Source organism: Ambystoma mexicanum, chromosome 3p (genome assembly GCF_040938575.1).
Source record: "Ambystoma mexicanum isolate Mex_15411 chromosome 3p, UKY_AmexF1_1, whole genome shotgun sequence".
Taxonomy (NCBI): Eukaryota; Metazoa; Chordata; class Amphibia; order Caudata; family Ambystomatidae; genus Ambystoma; species Ambystoma mexicanum.
This window is the reverse complement of record NC_090925.1, coordinates 948,331,635-948,353,552: the sequence shown is the minus strand read 5'-3', so window position 1 is coordinate 948,353,552 and position 21,918 is coordinate 948,331,635. Positions and strand designations below refer to the sequence as shown.

Below are 21,918 nucleotides of genomic sequence, written 5' to 3'. Positions count from 1 at the left end.
AGGAAACTTGCATACAAAGAGGTACATCTGCTCTATTATCCTACAGGGGCTAGAAGATATGGCGATGTTGACATACCAGGACGCCAACTTGCGAACGCAGTCACAAGTGAGAAGGGGACACAGCATATTACTGGAATTCTCAGTTTCGCCGGGGTTACCCTCAATACCCCGGAGGCGGTAAATCACAAATTTCGTAGGTTCTATGAATCCTTTTTTATTTTTATCAACAACACTCCAAACATTACAACCATTTAGGACATTCACATTCAATATTAAAGCGTTCCATTATTAAATGCACTTTACTGTCCTCCTCCCTCGCCCCCATTAACTTGAGCCATTCCATCGGTGTCATCCATCTGAGCCACTACGTGTATATCTAACATATCATCTGTGTCCTCTGCTTCGTCCTCGGTGTGGTGGGGGTTTACCATTGAAGCCACCATTTGCCTCCAGGCTATCAGGGGGCCTACCTCCTCCTCCTCCTCACCTCTAGTGACCGCTTCATACCAGGCCACTGATTCTGCCTCCACCGATTTCAGGAGGTCTGCCCACCACAACTCCAGTCTGGGCCGGTGGGCTGCCTTCCAGCCCATTGCGATTCTGCGCTTGGCCAAAATATAAGCCAGATCCTTCATTTTGCTAATATGCTTTAAGTTACATGGCCTGGGAAAGCTCCAGAGCATGGATGCCCACGCAGATCCAACGTCAAGCACCACTCCACTGCTATCAGTCTTGTTTTCACTTCTGTCCAGAATCTGCTCGCTTCTGGGCTGGGCCAAAAAATATGCAGCAGCCCAGCCTCTTCCTCCCCGCACCTGGGGCATTTCTGTGCCGCCGAGCCCCGAAATCTAGCTATTCTGCCAGGGGTCAAGTATGCCCTGTGGTTTACGTATAGCTGGATCTGCTGAAGTCTCGCATTCCGGGAGACCATCTTATGATACCTTTGGGCTCTGTCCCATTGGCCGGCTGTCATGGGTTCCCCCACCTCCTCCTCCTCCCAATCGTACCTTAACTGGAGCAGCTCCCTTCCCGCCTTTGTACTCAGTAACTCATATCCGGGATATTTCGTGCCCGCCCTCGGAGACATCGTACATCATTTCTATGGTGGCGTCAGGTTGTTCTGCAAGTACTGTATCAGGCCACCTTTCCCTCACCCGTTTCATAATTATACAGTACGTTATATGTTGGCCTTTATGCACCCCCGTCTCCTCCATCAATCTCTGGAATCCTACTGCCTCCCCCTCCTGCCATATATCACCCAGGGTGGCCAGGCCCACTGGTTCCCAGTATCTGCGAACCCCTTTTATCAGGTTCTATGAATCCTTATATTCAAACTCTGACGTATGCTTGGCCTCAGAGCTCGGAGCTTACTTAGATGAGATCCCGCTCACGGTGCTCTTAATGGAGACCCGACAGGCAATTAATCAGCCATTGACCACAGATGAGATCAGTGAAGCCATCAAATCACTCCCATCTGGCAAGGCACCTGAATGAAAATCTACAAAGAATTAAGCTCCACTCTTGCCCCCAACCTACTATGAACATGGGAAGAGTCACTAAAGACCGGCAGACTTCCCTCATCCCTTTCGGAGACAGTGATAACAGTACTATTGAAGCCGAACAGATCTGCCTCCGACATGGGCTCATAATGGCCACTGTCCCCAATTAATTCAAACACAACAATTTTTGCCAAACTACTAGCCACTAGACTCCTCCCGTATATGACAAAACTAGTACACTCTGATCAGTCAGGGTTTATCCCTGGACGGTCAACGGCATTCAATCTGCAGAGACTGTTTGGTATCATTTCACAACCTCAACCCGAGAGCACAAGCAATGGTGGCCTCACTGGACGCAGAGTAAGCTTTCGACTCGGTATCCTGGCAGTTCCTGTTCTCGGTGTTGAGGCGCATGGGACTGGGGGCATTTTTCGTCCAATGTGTTCGTTTGTTGTTCACCTCACCAGCTGCTAGGGTCCGTACTGGGACTATGTTGTCCCTGATGTTCTTGCTTAGTCGTGGCACGAGACATGGCTGCCTGTAATCCCAGTCATGGTTTGCTCTTACCATAGAGCCTCTAGCATGCATCATGCGTCTTAAACATAAATCGAGGACTCCATATGACAGGACCAACTCACATCATCTCACTTCGCATTGATGACTCTCTGCTATACATAAGAAATCCAGCTGCGAACCTCGCTCCAATCTTGGACGAGGTCTGCAGATTTGCTGTCTACTCAGGATAGTGTGTCGATGAGGCCAAGTCTGAGCTGTTTCCACTAAATGATGCCACCACTCCCCCACCCTACTTAGCAGGACTCCGATGGGTCCAGGACAAAATATAGTATTTGGGCATAGTGGTCACACGCCAACACCACTCGCTATTACTTGACAATCACGGAAAAAGTATGCAAATACTAGGAGACAAGTTGAAACTCTGGGCTAGGCTCCCAATCTCGCTGTACGGCACACTGTCTCTTCTCAAAATTATTGTTTTCCCCAAATTATTTTACTATGTCTCTAATATACTGATTTGGCCGGGAATGCATTTTTTGATAGGCTGCAGTCATTGGCAGTGGGATTTACTTGCGGCGCAGGAACTCTGCGGATGAAATGGGAATCCATGACCAGACCATATGAGCAGGGAGGGGACTTCAAGGCCCGGACTTTGAAGTGTAATATGAGGTGGCACAGGCGCAGTTTGCAGAGTATTGGTACTCCCTATATGATCAGCCACTACATACAGAATTAGAGGATTATAGCGCGTCCCCATCTAGCCTGTGCACAATCGTACTGACCCGTCGACAGATGGACACCTGCAACTTTGATCTGGTCTGCACGACGGTGAATGCATGGGCCAGAATATTCAAGAGGTTGAAATTCACCACACCCTACATGGAGGCAATCCCACTTTGGCGATGCCCGGAACTCTCCGCAACTTATGATGAGAACATTCAGCGGGGGTGGGATCCTGACAACACATTGACACTACATGACCTCTTTCCGGAGGGCTCCTTTGTCACACATGCAGATTTTTCTGAGAAATTGGGCACTACCTCCATTAAACCACTACAATAATATAAAGTAAGAGCAGCGGCCAGAGGGCTCTGGCCATCTTTCCCAATCGAGCCCGAGGAAAGCGAGGTGCTGGGTTTGGTGGTGACTGATGGGAACCCCAGAGGGCGGATTTCTAGATTATATGGGAAATGTCAAGAAGCACAGAACCAACCCCAGAAAGCCAGGGAGAAACGGGAGGCAGACTTGGGAACCCAGTTAGATGATTCCCAGCGGCTCTGATGGTGTCGATTGACCAAAGAGGTTTCCCTCTATGCTAGGCACAGACTCATGCAATTCAAAATACTCAGACTACACTACACCCCCGCCAAGACAGCTAGGTTTGCCCCTACGGCAAAGGGAGAATGCATTAAGTGTAACGCAGAAGTTGCTGATGCACATATGTACTGGGGCTGCCCTCGGATGGCCCAATATTGGCAGGAAGTTGCCAATTGCTAGCAGGAATGCACAGGTATACCCCCCTGGTTTGTCACTCATAAATACTTATTTGGAGATATTGGAAAGTTAACTGTTAAATTGAGACAACTTCAACCTTGGGTGCTTGGTGGCCCAAAATGTATATTGCTTCGATGGAAGTCTAAGAAGGCTCCAGATATCGGAATGTGGGTTAGAGAAATGACGTAGATTAACCAATGCGACGATGCCTAGGTTTCCCTTGTAACACCATGGTGTAGACCAAAAGGACATTTGGGAATCTTTCCGAGAATACTTATGTAAACAAAGTATTGTTCAATGACACTTCTGTAAAATGTATATGTACTATGTTATGCTGGTCAAATAATACAAGCTTGTCTGACACTGAAACCCTGTAACGATGTTCGTGCTGCAATAACGTCAAAATTTGTACTTGAGGATGTATGTCTTTCACTGCACTAAAATAAAGTTAAAAATAAATAAAAAAGTAAGCAGAATCTGGTCCATTTGCTCTAGTACTGGTTTTGTGTAGCCTGACTCCGGGATCCATGGATGATTTCTAGGTTGGCTTGGGACAGCTGGAGACGTTGCAGTGTTACCTGCTCAGGTATCAGGCAGCTAGGGCTAGCCTCTCCGGGCAAGGGTCAATCACAGCCCCCTCCCCCGGCAGCACCAGGAGTGGCCTCCCCGAGCGGGTGATGGACTTTTGGTTGGGCTGACAGCTGCCGTAGGTCTGAGAACCGAGGCCTGGCCGGCCACTGCATCACTATGAGGATGAGATGGCGGCGCCGGGATTGTCTGATCTTGCAAACAACTTTGTGGATAAGCGGGGTAGGATTATAAGAGTATGCCCACATCCCATACCAGAGAATCTGGAGCGTGTTCCAGAGGACGTGCCCCTCCCCCCTTGAGGTGAACTGCAGACAAGTGCGGTTGCTCTCTGTTGCAAATAGGTCTGCGATCAGGTGACCCCATCGGCTGAAAATCTCTTGAAGGACTCTCGTGTTCAGCTGCAACCCAGAATTGTTGGAGCCGATCTGACCGAGTCTCTCTGCCTCAAGGTTCAGTTCTTCCGGCAGATGCCCAGCTGGGATCCAGATGTCCAGCTCGATTGCCCACTCCCAGGTGATGAGGGCCAGTCTGCATGGAGGGGGAGGTTGATCTGGTGCACCCCTGCTTGGTTATGTAATACATGCAGGTAGAGTTGTCCATCCGAATGCACACAGTACTGATCCTGGTTAAAGGCAGGAATGCCTTAAGTGCAAGCTAAATGGCTATCGTTTCCAGCCAATTGATGTGGTTTTGCTAGTCGGTCCTGGATCAGAGAGCATGTACTGAATGCGTCCCCAGGGTAGCAACCCACCCTAAGAGTGAGGCGTCCATTGTCATAGTATGATCTGTCGGCGGCAGTCTGAATAGTCTGCCGACCATGAGGTACGCATCCTGCCCCCACCACATGAGGTCCTGCTGTAGGAGCGCAGGTATAGTGACGGCGGATCCCTGATGACCAGACTCCTGGTGCAGGATGCCATAAAATGCAGTGCAGCATCCTCATTCACAACCTGGTGTAAGAGATAGCCAGGAGGCATACTACCAGTACTCCTAGAAGGTGCTGGTACCACTAGGCCGTAGTTTCTGTTCTGCTGAGGAAGTGAGCAACAGAAGCTTTGAGCAACAGAAGCTTTGATCGCTGTCGCCTTCTCCCCCGTGAGGAACACCCTCTGATTTTGAGTGTCCCACAGCAGCCCCAGAAACACCAGAGTTTGTGTACTGAGACTTCTGGAAGTTGATTGAGAACCCCATTTCGTAGAGTGCAGTCATGAGTGTGGTTGTAGAATACCTGACATGCTCATGGGACTCCCCCTCTGACCAGTCATGGAGATAAGGACACACATTGAGGGCCTTCCGACCTGAGCAGGGCCGCCACCGCGTTCAGTCTTGTGAATACCCTGAGCGCAGAGTTCAAGCCGAACGGCAGCACCTTGTATTGAAAGTGCAACCCCATGACCCGGAACCTGAGGAAGGATCGATGGTGCTTCACTATGGGGACATGCAAATATGCATCTTTAATACACAGGGAGCACATTCAGTCCCTCTCCTGCCCCCACACAGCATGTCCGTTATAAGCACTGGCATTACCATTTTGAACTTCTGCAGCGGTAGGTATAGATTGAGGAAGGAAAGATCTAGGAGCGCTCGTAGGAACCTCCTCCACCGCCTCGCTCTCCACTAGGGTGCAAATCTCTGCCAAGAGTGGAGGAGCCCCAATCTGTGGAGAGGTGGGTACGGGCGGGAGGTGAGGGGGACGGGGGAGAGGGGTTGCGCATGCACAGGAGGGGATGGCGGGTAAAGTAAAAAAAAAAACAAGGAGACTACCGAAATCACCCATGAGTTTGTTCATTGTGAGCGGTAACCTTGACTGTGCAGGGCCAGCCTGCCCGACTTGGGTGCTGTGGACCTGATGAGAACGGTCATTGCTTTTTTTTTTTTTAAGTCTGTGGCAGATGACAGAGGGGGACTGAAAAAAGCCCTTGTGTGAAGACTCCTGGTATTTTCGCCTATGTTGGATGGGTGCCTGGACCGGCCGTCCTGGAAACCGCCAAAGGATTGGCCCTGCTATGATCGAGAGTGGCCCTGTGAGAAGGTTTTGTCCACTGGCTTGATGAGAATGGCCAGGGACTTGGCTGTCTGTGAGCTGCTCTTTTTATCGAGTTTCCCATCCATGGAGGAGTTGAACAAGTCACCGCCCTTGAAGGGTAGGTGTAGGATCCTGTCCTCAACATCAGGATTGACTCCGGTTGCCTTGAGCCATGCCGTCCTCATGTCAGTTGCCACACAAATGGCCCTCCTCGCAGTATCTATGTGCGCCACCGTGGACTCCATGATGTCCTGTGCCAGTAGTTTCGATTCTCCGAGTCCCACCTTGTAACAGGCTCGTTTGTCAGTTGGGATATCCAGCAAGAAGTCTGCTATCTCACTCCACAGCCGTTGGTTAACCACTGCGAGGATGGTGTCGGCATTGGCTTGCCTGAGGTTAAGTCCTGCGTTCGAGTAGACATTCCGTAGGCCTCAAACATTTTCTCTTCTTTGCCCAGCAAAGCTGAAGTTGCAGTGCTCATGGTGGAGGTCTGGGCTTGGCATTCATAGATGCCTCTGCAATGCCTGAAGACAGTGGCTGGGGGTGCACTGACAAGAGCAGAGTGTCTCCCTCTGACTGCCTGAACTTTGCATCCAGCCTTTTATTTGTTGGAGTGGAGCTTGAGCCCTCCCTTCTTCGCAAGGGCCTCCACATCATCCTGTAAAGAGATGCCAGATCTGGATTCTGCTTAAATGGTGAGCACTTCAGCCAGTACCCCTGACTCTGGAAGCTCCCTCTGTGACTGAAGAATGCCAAGGTAATCGGCTAACCCGGTAATCCTATCATGGAATTCCCTCGCTGAAGACGTGTCATGCTCCTCCTCATCAGTGTCTTTTTGGTCACCTTTTCCCATCAACAAAAGGACTGATCAAAAGTATGTGGTTGTCAGGATGGTAACCCAACTTCAAATTCAACCAAAACTTGCACAGACAACATGCAAAAACCTTTGATGAAACCCAATACAGACTTTCCTCTAACTTCAAAGGGCAAACATGCAACCCATCCTCACCCCTTTTACAGACTATGGTCTTGTACCCAAATGTAGGTAGAGCAAAAAGTATGGTGGACAATTTAACAGTTCTGGTTACCAACCTGAATGAGGACTCTGCCGGTTCCTTCTTCATCACTTGCAGTAATCTGGTTAGCAATCCTTTCTTGCCATCACACACTAGGCTTCTAAGGAATAAATATTTTTACAGTTAAATATGCTTCCTAATCATTTTTTCTAAATGTATTTTAGTGCACTTGGCTAACATTAGGCACATTCATACATATACAATTACACATTATAAAAGAAAGACAAATAAGTTACTCACCGTAGTGACTAACGTACACCTAGTCGATAGTCCCCTTTCCTCCATACTGTATGGGCGTCCCTCACTAGGGACGGGAGATGGAACCTTACTTACCAGAAAAATCATCTTCCCTTTAAATTTAGATGGGCGTGGCCCTGGGAGCATGCACTCCCCTGACTCAGCCCACCGGCGCCACTTCTCAGCCCACTTTGATGCGTCGACAATATTAGCATTGGCTAATGACACCAGTTTTATTAGGGGGGGTGTGAGGGAGACAAGTATGGAAGAAAGGGGAATATGGGCTAGGAGTATATTAGTCACTACGGTGAGTAACTTATAATTAATCTTACATCCCGTCCCCTTTCCTCCATACTGTATGGGCGAGTACAACTGAATGCAGCCCCAGGGTGGTGCGGTGCTCTCTTAAGAAAACAAGTTCCTTAACACTGCCTGCCCAAATGCCACATCCGACCTGGAGCCGGCATCCAAGCAGTAGTGCTTGCAGAAGGCAGAGGGTGTAGCCCATTTCGCCGCCTTGCTGATAACCTGCCACGGGACGTGCCTCTGGAAAGCAACCACCATAGCTTTAGCACCGATTTTGTGGGCATGCATATTTGCTGGAAGAGGTTTGTGCTGCCCCTCGTACGCGTCCTTAATGGCCATAACCATCCACCTTGCAATGGAAGCTTTGGAGGCTTGACAGCCAGGCTTTGACCCACCAAAGATGACAAAGAGGGAATCTGAGTTGCAGAAGCTCTTGGTCCTGTCCAGGTAGTATCTCAGCGCACGCCCCATGCCCAGAAAGTGCAATACCCTCAAAACGTCATCCTTGGGGTATGCAAAGAATGTTGGTAGCACCATCTCCTCATTTAGGTGAAAAGAGGACACAACCTTAGGTAAGAATGAGGGGTGAGTTCCAAGCACAACCTTGTCCTTATGGAAAGTACTAAAAGGCTCTGAAGCCACCAGCTGCTGGATTTCATTGATCCGGCGTGCCCAGGTAAGGCCCACCAGGAGGGCCGTCTTAATGGCGACTAGCCTGATGTCCACAGACGCCATAGGCTCGAATGGTTTATGCGCCACGCCACCCAAGACCACATTGAGGTCCCACATTGGGTGTGGTTTCTTGATAGGCAGGCAAAGCCTGGTCAGGCCCACCAAGTGACTTTTAGCCACCGGATTAGAGGATGAAAATACCTCCGAGTTCCTGTAGGCTCCAATGGCCACCGGATAGGTGCAGCATGTGTCTACCTGCACCCCTGAGTGTGTTAGATGTGCAGAGAAGGATAGCACGTTGTTCAACGTGCAGGTCAATGGATCGACCTTTGATTCCACCCAGTGACAAAACCTCGTCCACTGGCTCCCAGTAGCATTGCTCCTTGCCCCTTGTATAAAGTCTTGTAGATTAGCTTGTGACAGATGAAGATGCCTCAGTGTGACTTGTTCAGGAACCACGCTGCGAGGGCTAACTTCTGAGGGGCGGGAAGGATGGCCATGCCTCCCTTCTGAGGGTATCAGGTAATATCGCCACCAAAAATATCGCCGTACATATGGTTGTTGAGAACGGCCATAGGCGATATTTCTGGTGGGGATAATTTATGGGGTAAATGGATGAGGGAGTTGCGGGGGTGTCCCCCCCCCTCCCTTTTAAAATATATGGGGGTTGCAGGGGTGTCCCCCGCAGGTTCCATGGGGTAATATTGCCGCTAAAATATGGTGAAATTTTTGTATGGCGATATTTTTGCGGCAATATTATCACATGGAACCCTTTTGAGAGAGTTGGTGTGCTGGGCCCAGTGAAAGGCGCACCAGGACCTGACCCGACAGGCTGAGTAGTTCCGAGAACCATGATCTTGCTGGCCACCACAGAGCTATCATGTTGATACGGAGGTGCCCAGCCTCCCGGATCTTAAAAATTACCCTGTGGACCAGGTGAGTGGGAGGGAAGGCATATGCGTTCATATTGTTCCAATGGATCTGCATCACGTCGCCTAGAGAGCCCCTACCAAGTCCTTGCCAGGGCGCGAACTGGGGGCACCCCCTGTTGGACCAGGTGGTGAAGAGATCCACCTGAGGATGACCCCACCTGTCAAAGATCCCCTGAAGGACCTGTTCATTCAACTGCCATTCATAGTTGTCTGCACCCAGCCTGCTGAGCCTGTCCACCTCCAGGTTGGACTCCAGTGGGAGGTGGATTTCTGCCAGGTGCATGTTGTTTACAAGAGCCCACCCTCAAATGTTGACTGCCAGAGTGCAGAGGGGAGGAGACTTGTAGCCACCCTGCTTGTTTATGTAATACATGCTGGTAGAGCTAGCCGTCTGAATGAGGACCGCTTTCCGCTGATCATCAGGAGGAAGGCTTTGAGAGCGAGCCAGATGGCCATAACTCGAGCCAGTTGATGTGGGACGCCTGCTCCTGTCGGGACCATATCCCATGGACACTGGCTACCGAAAGTAGCTCCCCAGTCATCTAGGGATGAGTCCATGAGCACGGTGACCTGAGGTGCTGGTTGACGGAAGGGCCTGCCCATCCGCAGGTTATTGTTCATGATCCACTAGACTAGGTTCTGGTGGAGATGTGGGATCCTGACCATCTCCGCCTGGGAACCCCTCTCCCGAGTCTAGGAGGCTGTGAAGTACAACTGCAATTGCCTCATTTTGAGCCTTGTATGAGGCACTGCAAGTAGACATGCCGCCATGATGCCCAAGAGGTGTTGGTACCATCATGCCGAGGTCACTGCTCTGCTGAGAAAATGCCCTGTGGCCCACTTGATGGCTGCAATCTTGTCTGTTGAGGGGTAAATCCTCTCGGAGCTTGTATTCCAGATAAGGCCCAGGAAGGTTAGACTCTGCGTGGGCACCTAATGTGACTTCTTGAGATTGAGGGAAAATCCCAGCTCATGTAGTGCATTTGTGAGGGATGAGGCAGTGTGCTGGACTGCCTCCTGAGATCTTGCCCTGACTAGCCAGTCGTCTAGATATGGGTAGATGTGATGGGCCTGCCCCCTGAGCAGCGCTGCCACACCGTTCATCATTCTTTTAAATACCCTGGGGGCCGAATTAATGTCAAACGGTAGACCCTTGTAATGGAAGTTAAAACCCGTGATTCTGAACCTCATAACAGACCAATGGGGTTGCCAGATCAGAACATGTAGGTAGGCATCCTTCAGATCCAGGGAGCACATCCAGTCTCCCGCACACAATGTCTCCACTATTAGCGCTAGGCTAACCATCTTGAACTTTTGTAGATGAAGGGAAAGGTTCAAGGTCGAAGGTCCAAAAACTCTCTAACCAGCCTGGTTCTTTGTGTATGGCGAAAATGTGTGACTAGAAGCCCAGACCCCGCTGCAAGGCTGGGACTTCCTCCATTGCCTGACTCTCTACAAGCGAGTGCATTTCTGCCAACAGAGTTGCTGTACCCATCTGTGGGAGGGGGGGGGGGAGAAGGAGGGATAGGGAGCCGGAAGCCCGTGGATACTACAGAGAGGATCCATGGGTCCGTGAACATTGTCGGCCAGCGGTGAGAGTGAAAAGCAAACCAGGGCCCAAAACGCAGACTCGTGGATCCAGATGGATGTGCCACAAATTTTTGCCCACTGGGGCTGAGGGGGGGGCTGGAAAAAGCCTTTCTGAGCCACCTTGTACTGCTTGCAACTGTGCTGGCTCGGGGATCAGTCCGGTTGTCTGAACCACCTCTCTTGGAAACCCCTGAAGCCCCCGAAGGACTGACCCTTGTCTGAGCACTGGTCCGCTTGGCTATATGCCTTAAGGGTGGACTTGGTGAAGATCGATAAAGAATTAGCAGTCTGCAAACTATTTTCCTTCCTCGTCCGTTGTTGAATGGAACATATCGCCCCCCTCGAACGGAAGGTCCAGCATACGTTCCTGGATATCAGGGTTGAACTTAGTCACCCTTAGCCAAGCCGTCCTTCTCATGATGGTAGCAATGCAGATGGTACGGCCTGAAGTATTGGTGTAAGCCACGGTGGACTGCATTATGTCCTGTGCAACTAATTTGGCTTCCGACAGCCCAGTCTTGAAGCAAGCATGGCTCTGCACAGGGAATTCAGGTAGGAAGTCAGCAATCTCCCGCCACAGCCTCTGGTTGACCGCCATTAGAATGGCATCCGCATTGGACTGGCGCATATTGAGAGTTCATTGGAATAGATTTTCTTTCCAAACGATTCCAGGATCTTCTCCTTACCCAGGACTGTTGAGGCTGATGTAGCAGAGGATGATTGAGGATTACAGTACAGTGAAGCTGCTGCTATCACTGATGAGTGTGGCGGGGTTGCAGCGACAGTAAGAGGGCGGTTCCCTTCCGTTTGCCTGAACTTAGCATCAAGACGCCAATTGGTAGGCTGAATAGAATGTGGTTTGAGCCATCCTTTTTTGGCAAGCGCCACTACGTCCTTCTGCAGTGGGATTCCCGTTCTAGCCGTGGGGCATAGAGTGAGAACTTCTCCCAATTCTCCTGCCTCCAGTTGTTCCACCTGTGGCTGTGGGATCCCAAATACTCAGCCAGACCCGCCAGCCATTCGTGAAAGGCTTTGGCTGATGGAGTGTCGGGGTCCTCCACCCCATCTGTGTCAACCATTGTGTCTTGCTGGTCCGGTGCAGCTGGAGGAGTGCTGGGCGCAGGAAGCTGTGGCATACTGACTATCAGTGCCAGAGGGAGTGGCGCGGGCACCTGGGGCTGCGCTGGACACGGAGGAGATGGGACCCAAAGGCGGTGTGGCCATGGGTGCTCGCAGCTGTACTCAAGGGGTCATGTCCCTGATCACATCCTTAAAGATGGCACCCATCGGTGGGGACCTCATGAGAGTAAGGAACTGCTCAAAGAACCGGTCTTCACAGGCCGGAGGAGTGCTGGATGCAATAGGCATAGGTGTGGAGCCCTGAGGTTGCCGAGACCTATGTGCGCCCCGTCTCGCTGTATGGGGCGAGATGTATCTGCCCTGCGAAGTAGATGGGTATGCTGTCGGCCAAGGGACAGGCGTTGACCAGTCCCACCTGGAAACTCGTTCCCCTACCTGTTCCCCAGAGGGAGATGGTGTCGGGGGCAAACCGCCATTTTGTCTTGCTGCATGCCACGTGCATGCGTCGTGGTACTTGCTGTGCTGGGCTCGGCTTCCTTCAGCACGCGGAGCAGTGGAGGCTGAGCCCTACCCTGCACCTCAGGACAGGGTTGTAGAGCCGATAGAGCTGCGTACAGGCGGCCCCTCAGACATCAGTCCAATGTTGGGGCATATCCCCTCTGGTTGAGACCCGGTAATAGTACCTTGCGGTTCCTCAGTGGGATCACCAGTAGGATCTTGCAACCCCTAGCCCTGGTGGCCGGTAGCTGGAGCAGCCTCAGGGCTTGTGCTGGTCGTGGGAACCGTTGGGTCCCTCCCGCTAGTGCACTTCCTGGGAAAGGAGTCGCCTTTGCAGGGTGCGGAGGAGAACAGTGCACCTACCTTGGGCCTGGTCTTGTGCTTCACAAATGCTTTTAGATGCTCTGGAGATGACCTTCCGAAGAGCTCTCTCCACCTGGCTAGTCTGTACTAGTGGGCGCGTGGCATCAGAGTGTCGCATGCGGTACAAACGCCCCGGCCGTGGTCAGGGCCAAGGCTGCTGGAGGAAAGGGCGTGGCGCTGGGACATTGGGAAGGGACCCTCGCAGGCTGGACACCTGCTGAAGCCTGCCATTCTGTCGACATGCGTTGGGGAGGAGTGTGGCGCCAGAGGACAAAGCGATACCTGACAATTGAAAAAGAAATACATATAAAACAAAACTACTTCTCCGGGGAAGAGCGCGTGGAATTACTATGCCAGAGGACTAACCCAGGAGCGCTGGTCAAAGCAGTCTGTTCCCGTCGATGCGGAAATGAGGACTGTGGAGTGGCGCCGGTGGGCAGAGTCAGGGGAGTGCATGCTCCCAGGGCCGCGCCCCGCGCAAATCTAAATTTAAAGGGCAAGATGATTTTTCTGGTGAAAAAGATTCTGACTCCCGTCCCTAGCGAGGGACGCCCATACAGTATGGAGGAAAGGGGACAGGACGCAGGAGTAAAATAAAGTACTTTATATTCAAGTTGCAACACTGAATTTCATAGAAGGCAACAAAACACACACGAAAAGCCAAGTGATCTCAAGTTACACCTTCAAAATTCAATTAAAAGCCTTAAAAATGCTGAGAATCAACAACCATGATTAAGATTTCTCAACTAGGGATACAAATGTCCACCAAATGTAATATGCAGCAGAGAAATAGACCAAAGAACTGGCAGAATAAAGCAAACTCCAGAATTGGTATGTCGTAATAAAAGCCAAATTATGTAACACCTCTCAATAACCTTTCAAGAAAACCATTTGCAGTACCAGTTAAAATGTGGCGGGAGTTTCTGCAGTAGTATTACACAGCCTACAATGTCTTTCCTCTGCTGGAAGCTTCAACCAGGTTCCTTTAAACTCCAAAGTTGGGAAGATATTAAGGTGTAAATGAATTATAGACCACCTTAGTTTCCCATCACACAACTTAGTAAGGTAAGAATGAGGGATATCAAATGAAAGGTTCTGTTGGCTATACTGGCTGTGACGCTTCTTATTCTGCAGTTTCGTTACTGTCTCAACATTATCCCAATATAATGACCTTAGCTTTGGGTAAAGAGTGCATTTCATCCAAATTCTAAAGGATGGTGTCAAAATGCTAGACAGCAGTTTCTCTTAAGGCACTGAGAAAACTGTTTGTGCACGGAAGCTTGTGACGCATTGCCAGTAGTCCCCTTAGGGTCTGATCTTTAGGAGAACATTATTAACTGGCACTACAGTCTACACCACTGAATTAAACAACGAGATCTAATCGAGTAAAGATCTTACTCACTTCTAACAGCCTCTACAGTTACCGATTGAAAGAGCCCTAGGTTAGAGCGCAAGACCTTTCCTTCTACATGTTCAAACCAATTCACATCTTTCTGGCAGCCATTCTAGGACATTTAGTAGTTGAGGCACTATGCTCGAACAATAGTCAGCATACCGTTGATGTTATTACCATCCTTAGTAACAATACCTTTTTATTGCCGCCCACTTCTACCAGGTTTGGTAAAGATGAGGTCTTTGTAAAAGGTTTTAGAATGGGAAGATTTTATGGGGAAACCTAAATACACTTAACGATAAACGATAAACAGTTACAAGACATGGTGGCCCAGAGTCCACACACAATTACCACACTTGAGGCTTTTATTGCCAGATACCAGGATTTAGTTTAGTGTTGTTTATGGTAAAATGAATCAACGTTGAGTATGTGGAAAGAGCAGTGATAGAACGTTGAAGGCCTATAGGGGTCGCTTCCAAATCACTGAGGTTCTTCACAGGATAATTCTTTAAAAACAAAATAAAATACCTCCCATGCAATCAGAAATGTTGAATGTACAAAGTGTCAAAGAATTACTTATTCAGATATAATATTGTTCAAACTACTTAACAATTTTGAATATGGAATAAGTTACTTACCTGTAACTCCTGTTTTCCTGATTTAGTATTTTTCACAGATTCACATGCCGTTTGAGTATTCACCATCGCCAGGCTGGGAATTCTTGTTAACATTAAAGCAGTTTACATTTAAATTTATTTTAAAACTACTGTCACTTTAGTGCTCTACTAGAGTCATTTTGGTTCATATTGCCCCACAGAAAATAGACAGGACACCCTTCTTTAGAAAAGCAAGAAGAGCCAAGAAGTGGGGTAGGCAAGAGGGTCGCACGTAAATCTATGAACGATACCAATGCTAGAGTACAGGGGTTACAGCGAAGTAACTTATTCCTTCTCCAGCATTGGATCTTTCATAGATTCACATGCTGGTTGAATATATAATAAAGTAGTCCACAGAATACCACAAGGGCGGAGGTAAAGCTCACACCTGAAGGAAAGACTCATCTCAGAAAAACACTCCCTTCACCCAAACAGGTTGCGCAGCACTGCTTGGCCGACCCAAACACTGGAGAAGCTTGTGAAGGTATGCACCCATCCATCAGGGGAACACAGGACAGAAAAGCAGCCATAGCAGCAACAGTCCTCAGAGTGGTCTGTAGACCTGCCAGGACGAGGTCTGTTGGTCAGCTGATGACCGTGCAATATGCATGTACAATCTATGCACGCGTACAGCCACGGAGGAATAGAGGACTTGGAAAGAGCGTTGCTCAATGATCGAATGACCCAAAGTCACCAATAGCTGAGAAGACTTGGGGAAACAGTGCGAGACGTAGAATTTCAGGGCTATTAGCACATCTTAGGAGTGCAAGGAGCCCTACGATTGAGATGAAGACCAAACCAAAAGAGAGGCAACGCCACAGGACCGTTAAGGTGGAATGAAGATGGAACCTTGGGACATGAAAGTCTGTCCCAAGAAACCACCTTGGATTTATGAAAAACCAAATAGAGATAATTGCACAGGAGCTTGGATTTTCCCCACACATCTCGAAGAGGTCATAGCAACCAAAAGGGAAGTCTTCCAGAACAAAAACCTCCAGAGAGCACTTGTGTATAGGCTCAAAAGGAGGCCCCATAAGTTTAGAGAGAAACCTGTTCAATTCCAAGGCTGGAGGAGCTTGACACGGAAGGAAGGCATGGAATAGTCCCTTGAGAAATTTCCTGATGAGTGTGAGACCATAGAGAACAGGGGAAGAAGTAAACCTGGAAACGGAAGCAGGGTGTACCTTGATGGAGGAATAAGCCAGACCAGCCTGCGCCAAAGACATAAGGCAAGACACCTCTTGAGCTTGTATTGTAAGGAACTCATGTTGGCAACAAGTAAGACAGACAAGTGATCACAGTTCAAGGGTGTTTATTGAACAATCAATTCTGTATGCAGGTTGGAAAAACACCTAATCTAAATCTAGGATCGGAGCAAGCGTCGACCATCAAATGAAAAATAAGGCAGTCCTAGTGGTGTTGTGTCAAATAAAAGGGGCTATACTAAGAAACCGATTGACAAACCTTACAACTAATACAAAAAAGGGTGTGGGGTGGTTTTCAAGAAAAGAAAGAAGGGTTCTGAAATAATATGTCCAGATGTGATAGCATGGGTCTCCCGTCCTCATGTTTTGTGCACGGGGCAAGGTGGGATCCTGGAGCACAGCACACACTTGAGCTTCTCCAGCATGAGACGACCGTTCTAATTGCAGCTCTCAGGACCGTGGATGGCCAAGTCTTCTTTCCTTTGAAAGTCTCTTGCCTTCGAGGCGCTGAAGTGTTCGCAAAACAAAGCTAAAGTTCCTTTAACCAACTAAAAGTTTGTTAGAGTGATAATGGTTCACCCCTCGGTCCCCCTCTTCTGGGCGCTGACCTCTCATGTATCGTATTCCACAATTATATATATCAGTTCTTTTCTCAAATGAAGTTTGGATGATAGCTTCCCCCCTGGATCTCCTTCGGTCGGGCTCAAACCCCTCTCAAATCTCAGCCTTTCCTCTGTGTACACTATGGCTCTCTTCTCTTTAGTTTCTCAATGTCTTTTTAAACGGTTCATAGTGGACATGCCTTGGCCGGGTTCACGTCTGTCAACACTGTTTCTCAGGACTTTAGACTTTGCCCCTCTTGTCAGCATCACTCGATCGGGTTCACTCTTGCCAACTTCACATTCACAATTGTTTCCAGGATTCACCTCCCTTTCTTTCACAAAGTTTGGAGATCAAAGTCTTTCAAAGGTACAGGGATTTTACTTGACCCTCAGTATGGCCACTTTGACCTATTTCGGTGTCCCTCCTATGGCCTTCTGGTATCTGTAGATTCTCTCAAATGGGGATCGATCAGTCTCTTGAGTTAGCACACACATGGTGCTGGTTTCCCTCAGCAGCTGGTCTCCCCTTAACACTTTGTACAGTTCTTTCACAGTTCATTGAACTTGGTTCAAACATGCCAGTTTGTGATTCTCTTTCAACACAGCCCGATTCTTATCGGTTCTCACCTCGACTCACCAGCTGTGATGAACCGCTTGGCATTTCTTTTCTCTGGAGTCAAGGCCGGTACTTTGGGCGTGGGAGCTTCACTCACTCCTGCTTATCGGCGTAGACGCCCTGTGTACCGTTGACATCTGCTGCAAGACACTTGTGCTATTGTTCACGGTCTTAGGATCTCTTCCACGAAGGTTCTGCGGGTCTGGGACAATAAGGGCATGGTCACTCCTCTCCTCGCCACTCTCTCGATTCCTGCCGCCTTTCTCCTTTTTAACTGCTGTGGCCGATTAGCCATCTCGTCGTGCTGTCTGCCGTGCTCGCCTTTCTCCCACTGTGCTTTTTTGCTCCACCTTTTATCCCTGTGGGGAAAAGGAAGGGCTGTGAGGTGTGTGTAATTGAAGTCAATTTGATTTGAGCATTTGTACCGTGCTCCGACAGGGACATCATTTAGCATTGTTTTAATGAAAGACCTGGGCTGTGGCCAGTGCCATGTGACTCGGCTTCTGGAGTATCTGGCTTTCTTGTTCAGGCCTCTTAGAAAAAAAACAAAGAAAAAAAAAACAGTGGCTCCACAATTCTAACACTTTCAGCAGTGACCCTAAATAAGAAAGAATAGGGATACCAAATAATTTGTCTTTCTGGAATAAATTACAATAATTGCTAGACTCATTAAAGGTTTATTTCAAGCCCACTTCAGGTGGTGAGTCACTGATTTAGTCTGTTCTTTAACACCTCAACTCAGCCTTTCATCCTTCTAAGGTTGATAAATGAGTACCAACACAGGTTGGGTGATATTGTATGTATATTTGTTCTATATAAATTGCTTAAGCGTAAGTGCTATATAATAACACATCATGATCATCATTTGGCCATGGATGTCTGCTTGCAGTCACATTAATTTGATAATATTGGCCTATACACACTGATCTTAATGATACATACATCAATCCATTCTTGTATGAAATGTATATCATTATAGTGCTATCGAAACATTTTTCTCAGTGTACTCAGGAGCAATGCTATGTTAAGCCACTTCCTGTTTTGTCAAGGGGTGAAAGGTCGTGCTCCATCGCTTCCTGTGATATTGCTTCGGGGTGGGGTCAAATTACATCACTTCCTGTGATGTCAGGGGTCAAGGGTCATGTGATGTCACTTCCGCTACCACTGGCATTTTGGTGAAATGACGTTCCGGCGCTCTAGACACTTACCTATATACAGGCGCAGATGGTGACAAATGCCTCAGAACGAGGCATGAATTACTCTTATGCATAAACCCTCCTTAAGCTGGCCAACTCCTATTTACACAGCAAGGTTTTAAGCGCCTTTCCAGAACCGAGACATTGAGACATTGTCTAGCAAGACCTAATTTCCAAATGGTAGCTTGTTCCAGAGTTTGGGTCCGTAGACCCCGAACCTCCCAACGCCTCTAGAGACACATTGTGCGCAGAATGCTCAGCAGTAACTGGTCCCCTGCACGCAACACCCTTGCAGGAAAATGGCGGCAAACTTTAGCACTGACATTCTCTGGGGCCAGCCCATTTACGCACTTAAAAATTAGGCAGGCAACTTTAAATTGAATCTGGTCCTCGACCGCCAACCAGTGAAGAGTTCTGCGCAGAGGGGAGACCTGATCCCTTCTACCCAGCCACCCTACCAGCCTGACCACAGCATTCTGAGCCTTCTGCAGCCTATAAATTTGCTTGGGCCGGATGCCCATCATCAAGCTGTTAGAGTAGTCCAGGTGGTTATGTCCTGGCCCACACAACACGAGCGTGGTGTTCCACATGTAGGAATAGTAGCACATTGCTGAGCATCCGCATTGAATAGTAAACTGCTTTGACCATGGCCCCCACCTGTGACTGACTTTGCTGACGTTAGGGTTGGGACATGTCAGGTGAACAGGTTGCATACGAGTCCGTTGTGCAAAAATGTTCGTACTGAAAAAGGGGAGAGGTAGAGTTTGTACATGTTCTGTGTGATAGGATGGGGATAAGATGTTATCGGAAATTATAGTATTTGTATTGGAAAGGGGAGGGCCTGGAGTGTCCGAGCATCCTACGGGATAGGGAAGGTTTGTGAAATGGACGAGAACGACTGGGATCGACAACAGAACATAGAACATACAGGATTGTGAGAACTGTATTATTTTATCTGAGCAGGTTGGTAGTACGAAAAGAAATCAGACGGACCGGAAGAGGAATGATTGGTAGTGTTAGGAAAATTCTCTGTTAAGGTTAATTTCCCAAACCTAGTGAGTCCCCCAGCAGCTTTGCTGGATTTTTGGGGTTTATTTTTTTCTCCTGCTAAGAGTGAGACTCTTTTTCTCCCACTCTTAAGCATGATTTGAGAATGTCCTTTGACTATGTAATGTGTTTTATGGGCTATGGGGTCTTTTACTCCATAGGGCTTTATGTGTTTTTGGTATGTGTGTTACACAGCACCCTCAATGCAGTAACACAGGGGTGTCATAGTGACCCCCAAACAGACGCCATACCCTGGGACGGACTACTGTCTCCCAGGGCATGTAAAGTCACCATTGGCTTTACTGGTCTCAAATTGTGAACAGAACCAGTACCAACCATCATATTGTGGAAGTACTGGTAGGAGTAATTCGATTGCCCCTGGGTCTGTTTTCCAAGGGGGCACTGTCCAGTCCCCCCTTGTCGAGTTTCTGGCTGGTGGCAGTGGATACCATGCAAAATATTCTCCCGGAATATTTCCTATGGGATTTTCCCATTCATTTTAAACGCACCACTTTTTGGTGCAATGTTAAAGATACCGCCGGGTTATTTATTTAATATTTAATCCCCGGTTGGGTCTTTTGCCAGGACTCGGTTTGTGTTCCCCTCTGAAACTCTAACCCAAGTCGAGCCCTTTGTTCCACTTTTTGGCGGGCTTCTCCACAGAAGCCCTCCAAATGGTGCCACTCTGTCTGGGGTCAACAGGATGTGTGGGAGGGGGATTAGCCACCCTGGACTGAGTTGCCTTGGCAACTCAAGTCGCACTCTTGTGTGATTGGCCCAGTGGTGAGCCGCCCGGCTCACCACTTAGCATGTTTGAGTGACAGCTAGGCTGATGAATGGGGGTTTTGCTGCATAAAAGCAGGGCTTTGGGCACTGGAACTTCAGAAGTCGCCACATGACCTAAAGAATCCGAAGAGGGGAGAAGCCGAGCCATCTACAAGGACGACACCACCGGTGGAGCCCTGCTGTACGAACTCACCACTTCTCCGACGACAGAGGAGATCTTCTTCCAGGAGTCTTCTTCCCTTTGAGCTGGTGGGACCAACCAGTTCGCCTTTTTCGCCTTCCTGGATCGTCTCGTGGTCAAATCGCCCTTGCCAAGCACCCCGGCGGCCGGATAGCCACGCTTCACCACTACCGCAAATAAAAGGGTCGTACCTTTTAACCGGGAAACTCTGCGGCTGGTTTCTTCCCTGGCAGTGCAACCACCTCCAGCTTTCCTCCACGTCGAGATCTTCTCTTCCCATGGACGAAGCCCAAACTTGCACCCGCTGCCAAGAACAACTGCCCCCGCTGGAGCTTTCTCACCATTTCAGGTACTGTGTCCCACCTGGTCTCTCTTGCAACAGCAGATTGTCCAAGGTGTCCCGTAAATCCTTGACTCTCTATCCTGGGGTGACCTCGGACCTGTTAACTTTACCTTTCTGACTTGATCCAACCTCTTGACTTTTCTGCAAAGACTTTGAGTGCATTTCCACTGTGTGATCTTGGGCACATTCCACCTTGCTCTCTCCAAGAGTGGGCCTGGCCTATGAACTTTTTGCTATACAGTACACCCTGCCTTTCTTGACTTGCTGTGGTTTCTTAAAAGTGTTGGTACTGTGTTATTTTCCTATTCTGCCTTTTCTCTCCCTTTTTAAAAAATTATTGGAGTGCCATCTACGGTTACGCACTCACCTCTGTTTTGCTAAATAGGTGGTGCCTTAACCTAGACTTGTCGAATAATTAACTATGGAGGTGTATATACTTATAGTGACTGTGTTTGAACTTGCTTGACATATTAGTGCCAGTGTATTTTTTACAAGTGTGTTTTTAAATAAATAATTATATACTTTTATACCAAAGCTCTGGTCAGTGTTTGCTTGTGCTACTGTGTTTTTAGCACTATTGTGTATACTCTATATACTGACTAACTCTTCTTGAGAGAAGTCTGACTGCTCATCTGGGTGGTGCAGACTGCTACTAATTGGGTTTACTGCTTACTCCTGTAGTCTTAAACTTTTTGCAGTGGTCCCTAAGGAAACTGCACAGGTTTCTGCCTAACACTTGGAGTAGTCAACTAGGGTACAGGAAATTCAAGGATTCTGAGAGGCGATTTTGATTCTACCGGGGTTCGTGCTCCCAGGGTATTTATCAGATCTGAAGGGCACGTCGGGTTGGGGCAGGAGAGATCTAATGGGAGGAAGGGAGGCAGACTTACAGCCTACGAAGATGTCGGGGAACTCTCCTTCCTCTCCCTCTCTGGTACAATACTATGTCTCCCTAGGGTTATTCCCTCAAGTATAACCCTGAACTTACCCATCCCAGTGAGCCTTTTTCCCTC

The 21,918-nt window shown here is 48.7% G+C and overlaps 1 protein-coding gene across 1 annotated transcript in view; it reads right to left on the bottom strand.

The window, feature by feature from the left end:
- The window catches only part of TRPC4AP (transient receptor potential cation channel subfamily C member 4 associated protein), a 1,405,828-nt gene that overhangs the window by 547,294 nt on the left and 836,616 nt on the right, over positions 1-21,918 (bottom strand). The window contains exon 13 of the mRNA XM_069652258.1: positions 7,219-7,302. Coding sequence (XP_069508359.1) covers positions 7,219-7,302 — 84 coding nt within the window. The remainder of the gene's footprint in view (positions 1-7,218; positions 7,303-21,918) is intronic.